Source organism: Synchiropus splendidus, chromosome 2 (assembly GCF_027744825.2).
Source record: "Synchiropus splendidus isolate RoL2022-P1 chromosome 2, RoL_Sspl_1.0, whole genome shotgun sequence".
NCBI classification, from domain to species: Eukaryota; Metazoa; Chordata; class Actinopteri; order Syngnathiformes; family Callionymidae; genus Synchiropus; species Synchiropus splendidus.
Window position 1 is genome coordinate 12,957,826 of NC_071335.1, and position 12,880 is coordinate 12,970,705.

A 12,880-nucleotide genomic window follows, 5' to 3' on the forward strand; every position below is an offset into this window, starting at 1 on the left:
ATGATTTCTGCTAATCTTGGCCTGCGATATAATCCCAGACCGGCTCAGTTGTTCAATATGATTTAAATATCTGCCCCAGTGGAGCTTTAGCCCGACTTGAAGATTAAACCAAAGCTGCTTCCAAGCTGTTAAAATAGTAACACTTTCACCAGCAGGTCTCAGTCTGGCCTTCTGAGATGATCCGGAACGTTCATCTGTGGTCTGATCCACAGTGCAGAGGATTCTTGTCTGCAAACTTACCAAAGCTGCAGCATCACTAACTACTTCTGTTACTGTGATGCAGGTTTTACGAACTGTCAGTATAGTAACGCTTTTCAGTAAATAACCGTAGAAGAACAAATTGTTGTGATCATCCTCCCTGCCTGGTTCAGATGATCATTATTTCATTCCTCTACTGCAGACCCCCTCATTTCATTTGCATTTCTATAATATATTCTATATTCGCATATTATTTTGACATTTTTCTTGTTATTTTTGGGGTCATTTTTTTAAAGGCCATCGAATTAAATCTTGTTTTCTACAATGTACATATTTCCATACATATGTCACACTCGCTTTCTGCTTATATGTCATCATCTTGCATACAACATTGTTTCCAATGATATTCTCAAATCACACCGTTATTATCGCCTTTTGTTCACCTCTAGTTTTTAGGTTTTTGTGCAATTATGACCATACACAAAAATTAAGTTCATATGGTGAGACATTTTCATTGTGTGTATATTGTCTATTACCTCACAGCAAGTCAGCTTTGATCTCCTTGATATATATCAGATATTTGTGGTTCAATAAAAAAAAAGGAAGAAGAATTTACTAGACAGCAGGATTATATAATAATGTAAATGAAGTACAGTAATAGAGGTTGCAAATGAGGAAGAAGAGAATGACCTTAGCACCTGAAGAAGAGCATGTAAACATCTACAAATGTCAAATACAGGTTGTATTTTGCCTGTTTTTGATTAGCCCTGTCTCAGTGCTTCCTCCCTGAAGTTAATGGACTTCAACAACACATGGATCCCCGTGCTCTCATGTGTGCAGATGGCAGGACTGTGGCGCAGTTGACCATCTGCTGGTGCAGACTCACACACACACACATTATCGTCGCTGCACAGTGTCGTACGTCTGCCAGCGTTCCATCGTAACCAGCCCTCGTGGAGATGAGCGTCCTAAAATAAACCCTTTTCATGGGACACACACTTTCAAGCCTCATTGTGAAGTTGCTGGTCGAGATCAGAAGACCTGCTGGGACTGATCTTCTCCACAAGACAGATGGCTTGGCTACCTGGCCGCTCATCATCCTGCCTAAACTTAGCTGCGTTTGAGTGATGACACGAATCGATTCGCTTCTCTGGTTTCATGGCCAAGATAAGAGTCATGACTTTCCAATCTCTTTGGAGAACAACAAAGCAATTCCACTTATCTGTACAAACAGGATGGAGGAGACATCCGGAGTCAGCGGCAAGACTGAGTTATCACTGTGCGCTTCATTGCACTGTAACAAGTCATGTCCTTTTACTTGACTTTTGATCTTGCAAAATGCTTCAGAACACTGACTCTCTGTGAGCAGATACACACACATCTAAGAGTGAAATACCTCACTCTCATATGAGGTCAGTCACATTTCAAATGTTGTATTTATCTTTTTGTTGCACCCACTCAATTGTTTTCTTCATATTTTATTTTATATAATATATTGATGCATTTTCTGGGGAGAAACTTGCAACTTTGTTTTATTTATTTTTCTTAATTTACAGTTATTTATGTATCGAGATTTTTTTTTTATCTGTTATTTTTTACAATTATGACCTATATTTTCCCATAGACTCGATAACTATTTAGCACCTAATGTGGTCCCCTTTGCACCGGGTGGTATATCTTCACATCCCAATGCATGTTGGCTGTATATCTGAGGACAACAAAGCCTCTGCACTGGTGGGAAACTTCTTTAACCCTTGACTTCTCGCCGTCCCCCTATGTAAACGGCAACTTCCCAAAGCTTTATCTGGGCTAAAGGGGAGCTGTGTGGGTGTTTGTGTGTGTGTCATTATCTGGGGAAGGGGCCGTCCACTTCCTCTTTGTCTCAGCGCCTTGCGCTATGTGCTCCACTAACACACATGATCCACAAGAATATGTTTAATGTCGCGCAGTAAAAGTGTCAGCACACTTCAAAGCGCAGCCGGAGATCGCTGCGGGCGGCCTGTCACTTCAAATCAAACATCCCAGGGTTAAAATGCTACATTGACCGTGAACTGAGAAGATTTGACGTCGACCAATGTATGTCTTCTCTGACTCACCACACAGTTCCTGAGCTTTTGGCCCTTTGAAGGCTCGAATGACTAACGGTTTCTTCCCCTGACACACACTGCCTCCTGGTGGTGATGTAGGGAAGCACAGTCATGGTGAGGGACTGATGCCAAGTGACAGGCTGTCGCTCAGGTTTGAGCAGAGGAGACGTCATGGCTCAGCTGCCAACAACACCATCACATAGCATGGTTTCCACAGGCTTATCTATAGATTGGTTGATTTAATAAGAATCGAAAAAGGATGTGCGCTTGTTTGAGAAAACTTTATACAAAAAAAGACAAGTCAAGCTTTACATATTAGTCAAGTTGACAGGGGTTTTCATTCATATTCACTTTGCAGCTTCTCTGCTGCCGAATAGTGATCCAGACCTTTAACCATGTTCAGTCATGACTCATGACTCAAGTTCCGAGGAGTATATTTGACAGAAATCCAAGGAATCAGCAAGATGAACTTTGTCCCAGTGTTAAGAAAATATATTTATTTGATTAAATATATTTGTAGTGACCTGGTGCAGCTTTATATTTTATTCATTTGTCATTAATGCCGATGATGTGTTGATAATGACAAGTAAGTAAATCTTCACTGAACAAGAATATGTTGTGCTTTCTGTTGCTTTTCACATTTCATCATCACGACAAACAACTGATAGCAATGTTAGTTTAAAAAGAATGAAGGTGAATCTCCATGTTCTGAAAGAAGCGCTTGATAGAGAAAGTCATCCTAAATCTTAATCTTTTCACCAGTTTGACTTGAGATGTGTGATAAAGCTCTGTTTGATGGATGGATGGATGGATGGCAGACCAGTGTGTGGAGATAACAGCCCATGTTTGACTCAACAGCCGGAGGCACACTTGATAAGGATCACCGCTGCCAGAGGGCGCCACGCTTCTTAAATCACCACGGCACTTTAACAACACACACTGGAGTCCATGAGGGTAATCCATGATATCAATACATCTCTTACCTGCCATGCTGAGCAAGATGAGAGCTCGGCAGAGCCACCAAACCGAGATACATTCAGGTGTGTCTCAATGAAACACAAGCCTACAAGTGGACAGAAACACTGTTGACCAAAGAGACCCAGGTCCTTCTGAGGACTGTTGTCTTGGTGAGGGCTGGTGAGGCGTCATGAACCAGTGTCCTCATTTTCAGAGTCTCCATTTCAGACTCTTTGAAATTGAATTTCAGTGGAAAATCGTGTCATTTTAAAAGATGGAGCGCCACCAACTGAGCAATGAAAATGAAGACACTGTTTCATGCTATAGCTACAGTTGCAGCTCCACAACAGCTGAAAGGTTGTGATCCTGTCCCTGTTCCTTACTTAAAATAAATATGTCCAGCGCTTTACTTCCACAGGGTTTGACAGAAAGATAGCTCATGTTTTTTTAAGCGATGTGATCAAACTGTCGCACGAAACCCCGTTTCCCAGCTGCTGTGTTCATTTCTCATCAGGGAGACTAATGAAGTACTTTCCTGTCTGATAAAACGCCTCCACATTTGCTTGATATTGGGAGCCCATTTGGATGGGAGTGAGTCCAGCGAGGAGATTTTTTTTTGTGACGCAGTTGTTTGATACTCATCTTAAAACTGCATGTGCAGAGAAAGCAAAAAATAAATTAAAAAAATCAATCGCATTCCGACTGTTGAAACACAACACGGTATCTCAGACCAAACAGCTCTATTTGTTCGGAAGCGGACGGAGTGAGATTTTGTGACCCGAGAGAGGAAGTTCCCCCAAGAGGAGCAAACCTGCCGAGAGAACATGGAAGGAAACACAGGACCACGTCACTCAGGAGGAACCACTTTGAACTCACTAAAATGCTATTTTTCTGGATCCCATCAAAAGAAATGAGGTCGGAAGCATGAACCTGAGTCATAAGGATTAGGACTGGAGAGACTCATGATGTGATGAGATGAGGAGCAAGTATGGGGAGCGAGCAGAAGCAAGGGGTGGGGGACCTGATTCAAAGGCAAGAAAGCCATTGAGAACATGTCGGTGGGAAGGTGTCAAGACAGTTGTGGATAAATAGATCCAGTCAAGCGGGTGTCTGAAAGACTTAAGAGCTGCCGAGTGTTAACCCTTGCTAACAGTCTAGCTCCTAATATCCGCCATATGACTACAGTTTAAGAGTCATAATCACGCTGTAGAGCAGCTGAGGTCAGATTTAACCTTGTATATTACAGTAGATGTCCGACATCAAGAGCTGCCATCTAAACCACCACAACGGAGACGGAAGGCTTGTACTGACAGACGACCCTGAAGGCCGCAGAAACGCTTACTTGTATTACTGACAGACTTCACATGAATCAAGCAGCTTCTGTTACTGTGGTGAGAGATCCGATACTGGGGGAAATCTGTTTCAACGGTTTGTGGAAAAGACGCAGCAGGATACAGAGTCCATCTGAATTAAAGTTCAACAGAGAGCTCCATGGAAAAAGTGCCAGAAGCATTTTAAGCAAAGGAGATCTACGCTAAACTGCCCCACAGCTGACAACGTATAATCTGACACTGCTGGTCACATGTGAGAATGAAATTCGTTTTAAACTTCAATTCAACTTTTATGTCTGGTACAAAATTGTTTTAAAAGATCCAGAACCCATTACGCTTTGTGAGCACACGCGATCGCAAAGTCTCAAGTCTGACTGGTCAGAAAAGTTGCAATATTACCACTTTATGCTTAAAATGCTAACATGCACATAACAAGCTGCCACACTTGTTATGCTAAATCCTATGCTAAATGCGAGCAGTGCGCTAGCAACTAGAGAAACAAAAGCAGGAACTGATACTGAGACCTTGAGAAGCTTTAAAGCAAGAAAATGCAGTCTTCAATTCAGCAGAATTTCTGTTTCATCAAAAGGAAAAAGGAACATACTGTCGGGATTTGGAGACTTGCGTCCGTGGTTGGGCGACGCACAGCGGAAGGTGGTGACGATGGCATTGTGGTGGGGGTTGGGGTGGTGCGGGTGGTGCACTGCCGCGTGGTGGCCGTTGTTCTCCACCGGAGCCCTGGTGATGCTGATTTCAGGTTTGCGGACGTCTCCTGGACTTGGAGGCTCAAACCTGCGAGTGTGGTTGTGCTCAGGGGTCCGGCTGGTCCCGTTGTTGTTGTTGCCTTCACTCCTGCGCATCCCCGGGGAGTCGGTCGGGGTCTTGGCGAATGTGACCTCCCTTTTGTGGGTCATCTCAGGGGTCTTGTGGCCGAGGACCTCCGGGCGCTTCAGTGAGCTGTTGCTGACGTAGCGCATTGACGCGGGGCTAGTCATGTTATCAACTTGCTTGCTGGAGGACGAGATGTCAATGGAAAGTTCCGAGCGACGGGACACAGGTTCGGGGGTTCTGGAGCCTCCGCCGCCCATGATGGAGCGGGGCTGAGTGTAGTTGAGGTTGTTGTTGTTGGTCTGAGCGGCAGTGCCCAGGTCGCGGTAGTAGATGCTTGTGGGGGACATGGCGTTACGGTGAGGGGAGTTGGTTGTGCGACGGGAGCCGGGGGACGAGTTTGCTGAAGTGTCCACATCCTCCACTTCAAAAGACCTCTTTAGAGCTGCAGGGGAAACAGAAACACATTCAGCCCATCACACTTCTTTTGTTAACACTATTTCAGAGACAACAAAATATTTTTATTGTCAGGAAGCGAAAAGTTGTAGTTCAGACAACAGTATATACATAATTTATCAGTTTTCTCTCCAAACAACAGGGAACCTCTGTAAGTGCAGGAGTTCCTGGTCCACTGATCCCACTGATGCACAAGACACGTGGCAGCTAGGATGATAACAACAACAACAAACATGGAGGAACCCCTGAACAAAAGCAAACAAAAGCATCTATTTGCTTTTGTTCAGGGAGGTTTTCACTACAAAATGGCCACGGTTTCCACTACTCTGAATGTACTTGAAATTCTTATAAAATTGAAATTCTTATACAAATATTTTCAAGACATTAAAAGAGCTTTATTTTAAATAAGGTGATATCAAAACTTGAATACAGCCGCCATCGAGATTTATTGTCCTATTGTCAAACTGATGAAAAATAAGCAATATTTTGTTGTTTCAATGTATGTATGGATCCATCATTTGATTCACTAATATACCAAATTCATTCAAATTGAACTGTGTCTGTTATCAAAACAAAACTCAACTTTTTGAAGGCTTGAACACATAATAACCATAAAATATACAGTTCCTTCTCTTGAAAACTAAAAAAAGCTACTGTTAAATGAACCCAAACAATATGATTTGGAAAAAAAAATGCAAATGAAAAGAATTAATCGCAGCAGTTACAGCAACAATAACACAATGTTGTGGTTTTTAAGAGCATGATTTCCTCGAAACAGACAGCATCTTTGAAAACTGGATGAGCGTGAAGATAAAATTCAAACCATGCAAGAAGGGAGAAACCAATAAAAATTGTTATTCATACTTGTGAGGGAGAGACATTCGCGGCACAAGCGCTTAGTCAAGCATTTAATGACATGCAATAGCGCACACAGTCCAGCAAACATTGCACTCTGTGGAGCATTTAGTCCCAATTTCCCCCTCCTTCACACAAGTCAGCGAGATGAACACAGAGACGGAGGCTCATCTCAGTTGGTCGTGACGGAAGAAAGTAGTTGCTCAGTCCAAGATGAAGACACTAAGAGATGGAATCAGCCCCTGGCTAAAACAGTGGCTGTAAATCAGCATGAATTTGAGTCCCATCACAAAGTTCCTGAGCCAAGCCACTAGCCAGGAGCTGGTATCATAATGACACACTCGCCCGCTCACGAATTCGCCTCAAGAGCATCTCCTGTTTCCTACAATCCAAGAGCATGTTCTCATTATTTAATCTGCTTGTGGCTTGTGGTGTGTCTGCGTGTGGGTATGTGCGGCTGTCTACCTAACTCCTTGTAATTGGACTGCTTGTTGCATGTTATGAGAACACACACATGATGATCGTGAAGCCGTTTTGCCCACAGAGGAGGCAATCTTGGTCCAGGACGCAGTACACTAGTTCATCTCAAAGTACTGACAACTACAAACTAAACCATGGATGGATACTTCTCACACCACAAACAAATGTGTTACAACCACGCCGCCAAAAGTAACAGAGCAAACTCAAGTGTGCACAATGAAGCTTAGAGAGGAGATGGGTAGTTTATTTTACAGGGCGGCCACATAAGAGACTTGTTTTTAGGTCCAGGCTCAGACTTGGCTAAAAAGCCCAAAATTATAGGACATAAAAGAGGCATTGGTTTCTTAGAAAAAGTTGAACATTAAGTTACAAAATTAAATAAAACATGAGGAGGGTACTGAAGGAAGACGAGGCGGATGGAAAAGACTTTCTTTGACATGAATTCACACATTTCTAACACAACACAGCTCGTGTAAATTCAATACACCTTTAAATAGAAAAGCACTCAGAGAGCGCATACCTCCGTCATGCATCTCACATGCTCCCATAATGCATATTTCATCTCATACATGTATTATCTCCATCTAGGAGGTCATGTGATTCATGTCTGTTAGCAAAATAACTTTCAAAATGAATCTACGTATTTTAATGAAATGCATTGATATTATGCTCATATTAATGGGGCAAAGAGCAGATGATCGTTCTATCATTCCCGCGTCAGGTTTCACGAGTGAATATCCAACTGCTGCTTCACATGTGCTGAGCTGAATACGGCAAAATATTTGAATCACTAAAAATAAGTCAACTTTCATGTGGACTTTATTCTTTTGATATGCAGTGAAGTGACGAAGCAGCTTTTCCCCAGGACGCCAAGATTCGATTCCTGGCAGCGGTTCTCACCAAAACATAAATCACAGAAGCAAATGCATTGACTTGGTGAGCTCTACTGTAGCTGAGACCCCCTAGCCAGAGACCACCATGAGCACCAAGTGCAGACCAAGACTTTCAGGGCCTGAGACCGAGTTGAGACCAAGACCAGTGAGGGGCAAGAAATAAAACTTAATGGAATACAGAACAAAGTAACCGTTGGCTCCAATAAATACATTTCAATTCTTGATTTATTTTGGAAAAAAAAATCACTAACGTTTCTTTTGCAGTCAGAAATAAACTTGAATGTCTGTATGACTAGTAGACTTAGGCTTTTGTATTGCCCGCCTTGGTCTCCTCAAAGTCTTAGTCGCTGTTTGCTCTGGTCTCGAGCAGTATTGGGAGATTATATGGGGGAGTCACATTGACTCTGAATTAATATACATATATATGTATATATATATATATATATATATATATATATATATATATATATATATATATATATATATATATATATATATATATAAACATCGAAGTAATAGCCCCCGCAAAGCTTTGTTGTTGTTGTCACTGGAATAACTTAGTCAACAGATATATGTTACTCGTGTGCAAGATTTAGTGGCAACATACAACATACTGCAATGAAGGGATGGGTTGCTCGACTTTTAATACTTCATACTTTTTTTCAAAAGAATCTAAGAATGAAGAAAACCCCTTTTATCATGCTAGGAAAAAGAGGGGCTGGTGCACGAGGACCACTAGGGGGCTATCTGTGCGTGTCCCATCGTGTCAGACGTAGCCCCTTCCAAAACTGACAATGAATTGTTTTACAATTCCACTTCTGGTCCCAAGGTCCTCCCACAGAGTCAATGTTGCTAGTTCGGACTATAACATTTGGTGCATCTTTTACCAGTTGAAATATTATAAACGTTATAGTCAAATTCAAATGAGCAGAGTGGAACAGTAGGTGGCACCAGTGTCCTTGAACTCCAACAACCCAGTAGAAGTCTTACATAAATACATGAATCATCTCCCTTTGACCATGTGCCGACTGGCTCCTGGGAACTTCAGTTAAAGCCGTACTTGAAGAGCACTTAGGGGCAGCGAGAGCTTTGACCAAACTGTCAAACTCAAAGGAAGCAACATTGAATAATACTAGATTGGAAGTATCGTTCCCACAGACGCTGCATTCCTAGACCATGAGCTGGAAACCAAAGGTGCACTTTCATTACCAGCTGAGGGTCGTGTCTCCCTGCGCTGCAAATCATGACCACGTGTCCCACATGAGAAGAGACCTCAGGTTTCCAGCGCTTCGAAAGCAATGCTCTTGCTTTGGTTCAGATGTCCTCACAGGACCCATCCGCGGCATCACTTTCTCTCAAGGGCACAAACATCCAGGACCACCTCAGCCCTGGCGCACGGACAGATAAGCCAGGGGAGAAAAGAGAGCAGAACCAGACAGCGGGGGAGCCAGGTTCAGTGAAAGCTCCTCCGGCCTGCTTTCAGTGAGTACCTTCCTCCAGGTCAAAGTTCACGCTGGCCTGTCAACTGTGCTTTTCCTGTGTTCCTCTGCTTCTTGCTTACTCAAGTGTACCGTCCCTGCATGACCTCAAAAGGGCTTTTGGTTGAACTGTAAAAGTTCCTTTTAGAAACCTGTAGAAAATCAGTTGAATTAAATGGAATTCAATGTTTGTTTTTTTCTCCATCTACTAACCAATTATATTCATTAAGCTTGTAATTTATTTGAACTCAGACTGGAAGTCTGTAAACTGTTGGTTGTCAGGAAGACATGGAAACACTGGATGTTTCTGAATCTGGCTTCTTAAATGTGTTGGCGTTGGCTGGAATGGTCCTGACCATAATAAGTCAAGCAAGACCTTGAACTCATAATCACTCCAGCGATCGCGGCGTCCAGCAACAAGACGATGAAGACGTTTCCTCGAAACCTTGATCATGTGAAAGCCTCTTCCCACTTGGGTCGGTCCGATAGCAGCAGCCACAAGTCAACATGGTCAAAGCAGTCAAGAAAACATTTCGTTTCTGACAAGACAAGGCCAAACAACAAGACGAAGCGCTCACAGTCATTTTCTTTGTAAGACAAATACGGGCTATTAAACAGAGCTCCGTCTTAACTGGAGAAGATTGACTGCATCATTTGGTTCTGGTCTGGCCGACAACCAGCGTCCTCAACATAGGAATTCTCTGGATGTGTTGGAGGTGTTTAGTGAAAGAAGGAAACAAGCGGTGGAGAGACTGAGTAGGTGACTGGGCGATGAGCTCTTCCTATTAAACCTGTCTCCTTATTTAAACCCTCTTTGTTATTTATGATGGTCTGGACTTTGCTCGGATTAAACTCTTGCAGGTTTGCTGGATCTTGCAGGTGTTTCAAATAAACAGTCATTTTTTCATTGATAAAAGTGATGATCAGGTGCTCAACTCCTGAAAAAGTCTGAGGGAGTAGCTCGTGGAATTTACCATTTTCTGCACTTCACATGAATCCTGACAGTATTTCACATAGAATTATATCTTAACAAGCAGCACTGAAGGTTTACATGTTCATCTACTTGCTTCTAAGTTGTTACTCTGCTCTATATAGGGCTATAGCCACTCAGCAACGCAGTCAAAGATGGTGTCAATACATCTTGACATCATTTCTCCATTTTCGACTATTAATAACTGACGTTCCAGCCAGCCAAAATGTACAAAATATAACATTTGACAATATACACATCATATACTGAAGCTAGATCGCCCCACATACCTTTCATAGCATGAACATTTTTTGCGACTGTTGTGTGGAGTGGATTCCACTCCGCCAAAAGATAGCGACTAAAGATGGTGATGCCTGTTAGTCAAACTTTGTCCACATCTGTGTGCATGAAGTATTCATAAAATAGTCGCACGTGTATGACGTGTCAATCGTATTGTAGTCAGGACCACAGCAACTGAGACCAAGACAATATCGAGACTGTAGAGTATCAAGACCGAGGCAAGACCAAGACTTTCGGAGGTCGAGACTGAGATGAAAGATGAATACAGTATATACTGGGAACTGATCCACAAATAACCCGCAGTGGGTGCAGGGTATTATTCCAACAAAACTAACCCCATTGGTTAAAAAACAATCTCAGCAAATGGGATAAAAAATACACTGCTTAAGTCTTGCGTCACTTAACTTGAAAATTTGACAGTTGACATTGCTCTAAAATACTATTGATTCTGGCAAACTACTATATATATTTTACATTCGTGATCTAATCTGGGCCACATTAAAGCAGTGGGTGGGCTGAATCTGGCCCCCAGCACTTGAGTTTGACACATCAATAGTCACAACAGGCAGCTGTAACTTTCCCCAGTTGGAGAGGGGGTATTACAGGTGATCCATAAGAGAAAGGGGACAGTTAGATAAAGCTCTGCTGCATTGTTCCAACCATAGTAAATGGCTTAAAGAGGTGGACACCTGAAAGCTGCTCTTGGACCAAGGGAGGAAAGTTGAAGAACAAATGTAGGATTAACAAAACACTGATCACTTTCATAGTCAACACAACATCTTGAGGAGAAATGAACCCCCAACTGACTATAACAAACCGACACACACACACAGCTGTTACACACCAGCCTGCTACTCAGCTTCAGGCTTCAGCCTCTGACAGCTAAATCCCGGCGCCGCTCCTTTGATCGGTCGAATGTTAACAACCCATTTTGTCGACTGATTGACTTACAGCAGTGAGGAGTGAAAGAATGACGGCGGCAGCTGCATTCCAATACACACACCTGTATTTTCTGTGATTCTTCAATTAACTGTTGAGCACAGCGAACACCTGACACGGCCGGCATTCAAGCCACGACTCAGGGAAGACAAACGTGTGAAGGGTGCAGTGGCAGCAGACCTTCAGGTGGTTTTTGCCATTTGGAAAAAGGTCACTCAAGACAAGCCTCCCGGATAAGAGCAAGCACGACTGTGGTGGAATATATGAATCCAATTTATATGGACACTTCAGGCTAGCACCATGACTCACTCCTGCTAACCTCCATGTTGAGACAGATTCCTACAACACATTGCAAGAAGATAAAGAACCATATTCATTTATCTTTTTTTCCCGAATGAATATTGAATTAAAGAATAATCTCTCATATGAGTTTGTTAATCCGTGATGACTTTTTAGCAACACATTTCCAAGTAGTTGGGAAGACAGCAATCTGCTCCGATTGGTCTCGACTTGTGGTCAGAAAACTGGCGGAGTTCAAAGAAACCACATCATTTTCTTTGGAGAGACTTAATTCTCAATTAAGCTAACATGCAGTTCAAACACACAGACCAAGGCTTTTACGACTGTTGTAAACATCAGCTCTGTGGGTCGACATTCATCACCAGAAACATTCAGACAATGACCAGCATTTACTTCTTCCAACCGTATTATGAACAAAACCACGGGAAACTGTTCCCAAAAACCTTCTGCTGCAACTTTTAATCCACACGTTCTCCTGCAGGCAACTTGCCGTTTAAATAGCTGGTGGCAAATAAAAACATTTCTAATGAAAAATTGCTTATTGCTTATTGTGTTTGCGTACTTTCCCTTTATGAATGGGTTTCATTGTAGCAGACAGCTTGGTTCAAATGCTAGTGAGGGTAAACGGTGAAGAGGAGAGTGCAGGCAGGGTGGGTTGGTGAGTGTCTGCTAGAGTGAAAGAGATGCTCTATAGGAGAGTAGAAAATGCTGCTATTATGTTTGGTTTAGAGTCAGTAGCACAAAGACAGTGAGAAGAGTTGGAGAGATGAAGATGCTCAGCTTTTCAGTGGGAGAGACTCAGGGTAAA

At 42.6% G+C, this 12,880-nt stretch overlaps 1 protein-coding gene across 4 annotated transcripts in view; it reads right to left on the reverse strand.

The window, feature by feature from the left end:
• The window catches only part of LOC128754036 (septin-9-like), a 53,863-nt gene that overhangs the window by 21,974 nt on the left and 19,009 nt on the right, over positions 1 to 12,880 (reverse strand). For 3 of the 4 annotated variants that reach the window (XM_053856343.1, XM_053856344.1, XM_053856342.1), the window contains exon 2: positions 5,178 to 5,846. The exons of the other annotated variant lie outside the window; for it this stretch is intronic. In XM_053856343.1, coding sequence (XP_053712318.1) covers positions 5,178 to 5,846 — 669 coding nt within the window. The remainder of the gene's footprint in view (positions 1 to 5,177; positions 5,847 to 12,880) is intronic. 4 annotated transcript variants of the gene reach the window in all.